Here is a 10,107-nt window from a genome sequence, read left to right as displayed (position 1 = left end):
GTGAAAAAGAATTTTCTCCGATTAGTCTTAAATGTGCTACTTGCTGACTTCATGGAATACCCCCTAGTCCTTCTATTATTCGAAAGTGTAAATAACCGATTCACATCTACCCATTCTAGACCTCTCATGATCTTAAAGTCCTCTATCATATCCCCCCTCAGCCGTCTCTTCTCCAAGCTGAACAGCCCTAACCTCTTCAACCTTTCCTCATAGGGGAGCTGTTCCATCCCCTTTATCATTTTGGTTGCCCTTCTCTGTACCTTCTCCATCGCAACTATATCTTTTTTGAGATGCGGCGACCAGAATTGTACACAGTATTCAAGGTGGGGTCTCACCATGGAGTGATACAGAGGCATTATTCCTCCAAAATTAGCCGGATAAATGTATCCAGCTAACTTTGCTATCCAGACTGAGTCTGAATATGGACTTCATCCTGTCGGTCATGCTATTAGCCGAGTAGGACTTGGAATGTCACTTTGCCTGTATCACGTGTGTCAGGGGATCTGCAGGGCCCTGCTGGTAAGGGGGCTTTGCAGCCAGGACCTTCATCTCACACAGACTCATTGTGGCAATGCTGCTTCACTTCATTACTGTGCGTGTGCTTGGCCTGACCTAGACAGGTGCAAATGACCCTGGTGGATCATCTTTAGGACGTCTGTCCATCTGAGTCCTGGGCACATGGGCAAGGGATGGCAGGTGTGGCTTGTGCTGGCCGTAGAGAGGCACTGCATGCGAGACATCAGTTAATATAAGACAGAATTGGCCAGTGATAGAAGAAGTTTGCCGAGTGCACAGATGTTGCAGAGTTGATATGAGAGGGTGGGCGGGGGGAAGGGCATTTACTGCAAGGCATGAGGCAGCAATGATCTGGGCAGGGGTCGTTGCCTCCGACGTTGTCCTCGCTCCTTCTCGGAATGGCGTTGGAATGCGGATACTGGGTTTTACCGAGCTCCGGCTCCCAGGAGCTTGTAGCGCCTTCAGGGTGTTTGCCTATGTAAAACGGACTGGTTATGCCAGAATGTTCTTACTGGCTCCCTCGTTTCTTCTATTTATTTATTTATTTCATATTCTGCTTTTTCCTAAAGGTAGGCGCAAGGCAGATAACGTAATTAACGACCTCGTCTCTTTCTCGCCTCCCCTCCCCTGGTGCCAGTCAGGTGCCCTCTACCATCTTCTGCCTCCTCAACGCACAGATCTGAGGCACGCCATGTGCTTAGGGACCTCAATGTTGCTGGGTTTGAAAAAAAGCTTTAGACAAGTTCCTGGAGGAGAAGTTCGTAACCTGCTTTTAATAAATAGGGGCTAGCATCAGTAGCAGGGGATCTTATTTACTTTTTAGGATCCCACCAGGAACTTGTGACCTGCAACGGCCACTGTTGGAAGCGGGATGCTGGGCTTTGATGATCCCTGGGTCTGACCCAGTAAGGCAGGTCTTAGCTTCCTGCCCCTCTAAGGTAATCAATCAGGTTCATTATTTTACCAGGGTTGTAGCACCTGCCTGGAGCCTCCGAATAAACCCGACATTGGAGACAGGTGACATGAGGGGATACTAGCACTGCTTCAAGGCAGACAGACGGCACACAAGGTGGGATTTTCACGGACGTTGGCATCAGTACCCAGTTTTCTGGAACAGTTCTCTTGACATTTGCTGGATGCTGTTTTGACTACCGTGTAAATGATGAGACACATCCAGATTTTGTACTAAAAGTATAAAATATATTTAAAAAATACAAACAATAATTTACACAGCATGAGGATTTTCATCACATGAGAACAGAGCAAGCCCACTGAGGACTGGGCTGTGAGCCTCAATTACCAGTCACACGACCATTCATAACCCGGCCCTGTCCAACCACCACACAGAGCAGTGCGTGAAAAACATCCCAATGATGTCTTAATACTGATGTCTGCAAAACCTGCAGCAGGAGGAATGCACCGTGTGCCTCCCGTCACACAACTTCCCCCTGCCCCCAGCAGTATCAGAGGCGGACGGCAGGCATCCTACACCTGATTTCAGAATGCATTTCTGGAACTGCTTTTAGTGTAAAGAAATAATACTGTGAACGGAGTGGAAAGGGTTGCTGAATCAGTGGGCTGCCATGTGTGCGCTCCCGCAGAGAGCTGCGACCTTGCCCTGCCCTTGGAGCACTCAGACCTCTGCTTGAGCCTTCCTGGGGGGGGAGGAGGGAGGAGGCAGATGCAGAATGGAAGACTCTGTCTCCTGCCATCCTAGGGGCTGAGGGGTGGGCCGGTCGCTCCAGTCACGTGGTCTGCCGAGCGCGGCCGTGACGGAGCCGCGCTCGGCAGACCACGTGGTATCTCCTGGGCGGTGAATCCCCGGGCCGCTCGTCATCGGGAATCCGCCGCTGGGTCTACCAGTTCTGTTCATTTATAACATATTTCAAAAACACACAAAACTTAGAAAGGTAGTGCTGGTCATTGTACACTGCAAGTCAGCCTGCTCTTCAAATATGACAGCAAAATAAGACCAGAGCGGTCAACCCTGATCCAGCAACATAAAGCGCATTGCCCCTATGTCTGGCAGGTCCCGGTCGTGGATCACTGCAGGGGATTAAGTCACTGGCGTTTCCACTCTCTGCTCTTCTCCAGGTCCTGGCGTTTGTATCCTGCACTCACAAACCCTGCAAAAAGGAAATGGGTTTTTGTGTCCTTGCCACTGTCATGGGCTGGTACAGTCCAGCTGCCCAGACCCAGTGGCGTCTTTTCAGGCCAGCGTTCGGTCCTTTTTTCTAAGGTCAGGCTGCGTTCTGATGATGGCTCGTGTCTGGTTTCTGAGTGGCACAGTCCGGTGGAAGGGTTTTGGGTTGGCTCACGGGCCCGTGCATTAAAGAGATTATAAGGGACGGGTGAGTGAGTGCATCCTGCTTCTTCTGCTCTTCTTTCACCTTGTTCATGTTGGCCAGAGCAGAGAGCCAGGATGGAGTTGCTCTGTCATCTTCCCATGTTCCAGAAGTCACTTCCGGACGTCAACATTTCCAATCTTATTACGAAGGGAACTCTGGTACCAGAGCCACGTCACTCCTACGTGCTTAATCCCCTGGCACTACTCACAAACGCCGAAGCCTCAGCAGGGCACGATAGGCCACACAAGGTGCTCATTCTGCTGGCACCAGTGTGGGTGGTCCCTGCCACCCTCCAGCCCTCTGGTTACTGTGCCGGCATGGTGTGCTCCATGTCGGGTGGCCTGGTGGTGGGATTGGGTGCTGTGAAGCAGCGGAGGTTGCCCGTCTTCAGGACACACTGTACCGGCCACAGAAGGATGCAGAAAAGTATGAGCAGCATTACCGAGATGAGGAGAATGCGCTTCCAGTCATTGCAGCCGCAGCAAAAGCCCCTCAGCCCTGTCCTCCGCTGCTCGGGCGCTGGGCTCGGGCTGTCTGCCTTGCTCAGCCCGATGTCCACGCAGATGCACATCTCGGCCATGCTGGGGTCCGACTCGGCGTGCTGCTTGTAGCAGAGTTTGTTGCCTTCTATCCAGACGGGCTCCTCGTGCTGCAGGTGGGTGGGCAAGGTAGACAGCATCTCCTGACTGGTTTGCAGAGCCGGCGCCCCCTGCTGGGGAATGCAGGTGGGCTGTCGGCAGAACGGGCAGGGTACCTGATCCGAGGCCTGATCCGGGGGCAGTGCCGCTACCAGCCGGGCCACACACTCCAGGCAGAAGGTATGGGAGCACTGGAGCCTCTTGGGCGTCTTGAAGACGTTGTCATAGGTGCTGAAGCAGATGGAGCACTCGGGCTGGGGGTCTCTGGGCTCCGTCCCCTGAGGGTCAGCAGCCACGGCTCCTGTGTGCCACACTTCAGAGGAGGCAGCCGCCATGCTTCTACCTGAGGAATGAGAGGAAAGAAGAGAGTCAAAACCTCACTCTCAGATCCCAGAAACAGCAGGATAGACTTCAGATAAATGCAAAACCCAACTTCTGCCTGCACATCACTGTCTCTGGCACTGGCTAAGAGGGGGTACATAGTATGGCGTGTACGTGTCAGGACTCGCCAGCTGTGCAACTGGCAGCAGAGGAGGCCAGGCTGGGGGCCTTGCAGGGTTCCCCTGTGTGTGCGTGCGTGCGTGTGCATGTTTATTATAATTACACCCCTGTTTCTTGTGAACCAGCATGATGGGACCACCGTCTTGAATGTTGGTATATAAAAAAGTTAAATAAAATGTGTGTTCACGTGTGTGTGTGCGCATGTGTGTGCGTGTGTGTGTGCGCGTGTGTGGGGTGTGTGTGCGTGCGTGTGTGGGGTGTGTGTGTGTGCGTGTGTGCGTGCGTGTGCGAGCGTGTGTGTGCGTGCGTGTGTGTGTGGGTGTGTGTGTGCATGTGCGTGTGTGCGTGCGAGTGTGCATGTGTGTGTGTGTGCGTGCATGTGTGTCACAGGTGGAAGCAGCTTCATTTCCTGCTGGGCTTGTTAAGCTTAGAATGACATAAGTCCCAGAGGTGGCGGGGAGAGGGAGTTTTACAGATGCTGTGTCATGGCGAGGGAGCTTTACAGATGCTGTGTCATGTTTACCAGCATCAACTTCCTTTTCAGCAAGTCAGGAAGGAGGAATTTCCATGTTTGTCTGTGGGTTTGCTGCTGGAAGCTGGCCCTGACCTGAAGACCATTGCGGGCAGCGTGAGGAAACCTTCTCTGTTTCCGGGGAACTGTGCAGCGTTTCTCTTTAGCTTATAGCAGAATGAGGGCGAGAGGGAGCCTGGCAGCACACAGCTTCCTGCTGCAGGATTCTCTGTAAGGGCACACCCAAACACACACGCACACAAAACAGACCCACGTGTATTTATTATGTGCAGGGCACAAGGAAACTGGTTCTTTTATCTTGCCATACTACTCCTGGAACCGGCACGATCAGGAAATATACAAATGAGCTGGACAGAGGGTTCCTGCTTCTGCTGGGCCTCTCTAGGAACATTGCCTCATTGCAGGAAGCTCGCTTTGGAGAACAGGTTTGAGAGGTTGTGTTAAGCTGCCTAGCACTAGGTCCTGGATAGCGCTCCTTAGCTCCTGGGAATACGAACATAAGATTTACTATGCTGGGTCAGACCGAGGGTCCATCAAGCCCAGCATCCTGTTTCCAACAGAGGCCAATCCAGGCCATAAGAACCTGGCAAGTACCCAAACACTAAGTCTATTCCATGTAAGCATTGCTAATGGCAGTGGCTATTCTCTAAGTGAACTTAATAGCAGGTAATGGACTTCTCCTCCAAGAACTTATCCAATCCTTTTTTAAAACCCCGCTATACACAAAGGTGACATTAAGTGAGGCAGCAGGCTTGCTTTCAGTAAATGAAAAGACAGAGGTTAGAATCCAGGTTTTCTAAGGCTTCGGGGACTCGCCTCACCGTTCCCATGCTTGAGTGGTCTGGGACTGCTGGCAGAGGCCGTCCTGGGCGCATTGGTGGAGGCTCAGCGCCTTACTGGAGTAGGCAGCAGACGCTATTAGTGTGGTTTAGAGCTCCCTCATGTGGAAGCCAAACACCATTGCACCGCGTGGATTCCTACGACTTGGCTGCCCTCTGATTTTCCTATTAATTGAGTCAGTGCCTCCATGGAGCATTTTATTTGAATGACAGTTTCTTTCCACCCTCCCAATTCATTTTGTATTCTCAAACTGATTTATTTAAGTTTGGAGTACCCAGTTAAGCTCATTTAATTTCTGCTCTTCCATCAAATGGGAGAAGTTCCCTTCATGATAGAGGAATCTGAGATCATCAAGATCCAAGGCGAGGATGACGTTGAGCCATCCTGAGAGGAAGAAGAAGAAAGGGGACAGAGTTTGGACCCCATCCAGGTGAGATTTGGAGAAAAGGAGCAAAAGGTATCACCCTGATACTGAAAAGGAGATGAGGAGAAAGCGAGTGGAGGCAGGTGAGGAGCTGGGAGGCAGGTGAGGAGCTGGGAGGCAGGTGAGGAGCTGGGAGGCAGGTGAGGAGCTGGGAGGCAGGTGAGGAGCTAGGAGACAGGTAAGGAGCTAGGAGACAGGTGAGGAGCTAGGAGACTATGCAACATGAATGCCATCTTTCATGCTTTGTCTGTCTTGGGAGGGAAGTAGTCAGCTTGCCCTGTGCCATGGCTTAAGCAAGACTGGAAGAAATCACAAATGTGTTGCACCATCTAGAAGTGACCCAATCAGCTGTAAGGAACTTTCTTTCACCAACTGCAGTCTAACAGTAAAGAGTATTGTTGGAAACCATCCAATGTTTTCAGCATGTTTCTTTGTCTGCTGACTTTAATGATCATTAATGCTGTTATCATCACTGCAGTGCTCAAGAATTGAATGCAAGGGCCCTGAAAGAAATCTATCCCCCCATGCAGGAAGCCCTGGAAATACATCTTGGTGCTTGCTAAAAGTGTTTCACCTGAAATTTATATTTGCGATGTGGCCTCTGGAACTATTGTGCGGGTTCCATTATTTTGGGCAGCGAAGCAGGTAAGGAAGCTTCCCGCCTGCTCTCACTTTCAGGGCTGTGCAGGAGGTGGAGGAGACCTCAGCAGGGACAGAGTTTCCTGGAAGGAATTACAGCTGGAACCAGGCTTGCCACGGCTGTGAGCTGGGAGAAGCCCCCTCTACAAGCCATGGGCACTGCCCGATACTCAGCCTAGGGAGGGAGCAGGGACTGAAAGAGCATCAGAAAGGAACTCCCCGAGATAAGGCGGAGGCACTTTAATCCTAGGGTGGGGCCGACTGTCCTTACAATGACCTCTCACCGTGACCCCAGCCCAAGACATTCAAGAAAAGGAGCGGAGCTGTGTGTGGCACTGAGGTCACAAACTTCTCAATGCATCCCGACTGGCTGTGCCCCAGCGTTTGCTTCAGACCTACGGGAGTGCTCTGCCCCTGTCCAGGAGCACGTGGCCCCCCCATGTCTGCTGCACAGATGTTCTTCAGTCTGTGCTCTTCTCCCTCCGCCACCAAGGTGTCTGCTTGAAATCTGCTCCTGTGACCTTCCAGGCGTCCATCTCCTCAGCTCCTCCTGCCTCATCTCTTCCTTTCCCTTCGCTCTCTGTCTCGGTACCATTTTGAATTGCCTGGGCCTTGTCACTGTCCAGGGACTCAGGGTGCGATCTCCCCAGAGGCCTGGGAGGAAGTGAGATCGCTTCCCTCTTCCACCCTCATGCTCTTTGCTTTCTCACACTCACTGGCTCCCCTCTTCTCTTTCCTCTTTGGTAACTGCTAGGTCTTCTCCTTGAATTTCCGCAGCCTCAATGCATCATTTTTAATTAATTATTTTTTTTAGATAAAACGTACTTGCCATACCTTTACCATTTTTAACTTTTGTTAAATCATCTTTGGTTTTATTTCCCTCCTCTGTTGCCGATGTTCACACACTTTCCCTTCTGACCCTAAGTGACATTTAGTAAAGAGGAGTGGCCTAGCACTGACCCAGGGGGCACCCTACAGCAGAGTAAATGGACCCGGTTGGCCACTGCTCTGAGTTCTGCTGTGCAAGCAGCTTCTCACCCAGTTTGCATTTTGTCTTTCCGTTCTCAGACTGGCATCGGCCACTTCTAATGCACCTCCATGATCTTCTACTCTGCTCACATCAACAAAGAAAAGCAATCAGATTTGTTTGACAAGACGTTGCCTTCTGAAACCGCCTTGCACTGGATCCTGTAACCCACCGGCTTCAGGCTATTGCACTATTCTGGCTTTCAGTAGCACTTCCAGTGCCTTCTGGCCATTCACCAATCCATTCAATGCTTCTGCTTGTGCTGTGCCCTACACACAGGCAAATAAAACCTGCCTGCCCCTCCAGAGCTGGGGTTACAGCAGCAGGAGCCGTAAACCTGATCTGTTCACTCCCATTCCGTGCCTGGGGCAAAACATGCTCAGTGAACGAGGCCCTTGGTTTGCAGATCCTGCAAATAAGCCCCTTCCAGACCCCCTTCCTTTATTCCTGAGGAGATATTTGGCACAGAAAGTAGCTGAAATCTTCCCTCCATTAAACCATGGCAAAGCAGAGATGACTGAACATCTGCGTTACCTGAGTGCACAGACTCTGCCAACATGTGAGCGCACAGTGCACTAGTGCAGTGCACACCCTCATCCCCAGTCCTCCCGTGCCATGGTGAGAGAGAATGGCACAGTTCAGGGGAAGCTCCAGTGCAGTGCACACCCTCATCCCCAGTCCTCCCGTGCCATGGTGAGAGAGAATGGCACAGTTCAGGGGAAGCTCCAGTGCAGTGCACACCCTCATTCCCTGTCCTCCCGTGCCATGCGAGAGAGAATGGCACAGTTCAGGGAAAGCTCCAGTGCAGTGCACACCCTCATCCCCAGTCCTCCCGTGCCATGCGAGAGAGAATGGCACAGTTCAGGGAAAGCTCCAGTGCAGTGCACACCCTCATCCCTAGCCCTCCCGTGCCATGGCGAGAGAGAATGGCACAGTTCAGGGGAAGCTCCAGTGCAGTGCACACCCTCATCCCCAGTCCTCCCGTGCCATGGCGAGAGAGAATGGCACAGTTCAGAGGAAGCTCCAGTGCAGTGCACACCCTCACCCCCAGTCCTCCCGTGCCATGGCGAGAGAGAATGGCACAGTTCAGAGGAAGCTCCAGTGCAGTGCACACCCTCACCCCCAGTCCTCCCGTGCCATGGCGAGAGAGAATGGCACAGTTCAGGGGAAGCTCCAGTGCAGTGCACACCCTCATCCCCAGTCCTCCCGTGCCATGGCGAGAGAGAATGGCACAGTTCAGAGGAAGCTCCAGTGCAGTGCACACCCTCACCCCCAGTCCTCCCGTGCCATGGCGAGAGAGAATGGCACAGTTCAGTGAAAGCTCCAGTGCAGTGCACACCCTCACCCCCAGTCTTCCCGTGCCATGGCGAGAGAGAATGGCTCCTGTATGGAATTCAGAAAGTTTGCTTTCAGCTTTCTGTTTATTTTCAAACTAAAATGTGGAGCTGTCCTTATTAGCAGTGTATACACCTGCTGGCAGAGTCTCTTCTCAAGGTATTCACAATCCAATGGCTTTTATTCTTTTCAAAATATCTTATAGTTTGATACAGCAATTTCAATATATTAGGGCATTTCTCTTCCACCAAAAATTGTATTAAAACGGCTATTGCCATTTGGCATCCCATGTATATTTAGTATAATACTGAAAGAATATTAGGATTTGAGAATTCCTACCTAAAGTGATACCGAGCTGCATTTAGTGCAAACAAAACTCTAGTAAGCTTACAGTCCCATGCTGAACTGGGAATGAACCAGTGTCGCACCTGTACATGGTCCTGCATCTTGGCATCTTCTGCTGAGGGTGGGGGTGGCTCTTTAGAGGGGTGCAATGTTAACCCCTAGCACTGCACCCTGACCTTTCCTGAGATTGAAGCAGGCTAGTGAAAAGCAGTAGCCCTGTCCCAGACTGGAGCTCTTCTGTTCATCTCCTCCTGGATGGCTTTCATCCCAGGAGGGCAGGCTGTCATTGAATGGCCGGCGGGACCCAGATTCTAAGCTCAAGATGCTTTCTCTGATATCTGCTCGAATCCTTTTTGTTATTAATATGACATTCTTGCATATGTTACATTAATGCAGGCTGCACTCTCCTCCACTTGCAATAAACGTCCCCAGATGCTGAATTGTTAGAGCAGGGGAGAAGGTGGCAGGTAGGCAGGGTCAGCCTGCATTGCTGCACTTACCTGTGTGGCTTTGGTCAGTTGCTGGGAGGGTCCAGGTCTTTTCACCTCTTGTCTTGGCTGCAGCAGGCCCTTGGCATGGTGGGGTCCCGGGAAGTGAGGCGATGCACAGTGCTTGCAGATCCTCCAAGCTCCTGCTGCCAGTGAAAGCTGTAGTTCTGGCGGCTGGCTCCCGTGGCAGGTGCTTATATAGGCTGCTGCAGGTGAGGTCACGCACCTGCAAGGCACAGCACTTCTTTTCCTTCTGCAATCCTTCACCACAAGGGGGTGACTTTCTCCTCTTTAAAAGTGGACGGGCTGAAGCATTTCCAGGAACTTTGCTCTGGCTCTAGATCTGCTTCATGCTGTCTTGGAAGTGAAGTGTCTTAGATTTGGGAATCAGTTTTCCATGGGTAATGTTAGACTAATCTTTAAAGTAGGACCCATCCTGTTAATGGTGTGTGTGGAGGAAGGGGAGGGTGGAAG

At 51.6% G+C, this 10,107-nt stretch overlaps 1 protein-coding gene across 1 annotated transcript; it reads right to left on the bottom strand.

The window, feature by feature from the left end:
• Positions 1-2,336: 2,336 nt before the first annotated feature.
• On the bottom strand, positions 2,337-9,786 carry LOC115076577 (RING finger protein 223-like). Its single transcript, XM_029578166.1, has 2 exons — positions 9,646-9,786; positions 2,337-3,845 (listed from the first exon to the last, which is right to left on the bottom strand). The coding sequence occupies exon 2, from the start codon at positions 3,835-3,837 to the stop codon at positions 3,169-3,171; it is 669 nt and encodes a 222-aa protein (XP_029434026.1). The 5' UTR covers positions 3,838-3,845; positions 9,646-9,786; the 3' UTR covers positions 2,337-3,168.
• Positions 9,787-10,107: the final 321 nt, after the last annotated feature.

The sequence above is a fragment of the Rhinatrema bivittatum genome, chromosome 15 (genome assembly GCF_901001135.1).
Source record: "Rhinatrema bivittatum chromosome 15, aRhiBiv1.1, whole genome shotgun sequence".
Lineage (NCBI taxonomy): Eukaryota > Metazoa > Chordata > Amphibia > Gymnophiona > Rhinatrematidae > Rhinatrema > Rhinatrema bivittatum.
Note: the sequence above shows the minus strand (reverse complement) of the source record. Positions and strands in the feature narration are given on the sequence as shown.

What these genes read in the sequence shown, in the direction of transcription:
- LOC115076577 (XM_029578166.1), bottom strand. Translation starts at nt 3,837, where the DNA reads ATGGCGGCTGCCTCCTCTGAAGTGTGGCACACAGGAGCCGTGGCTGCT.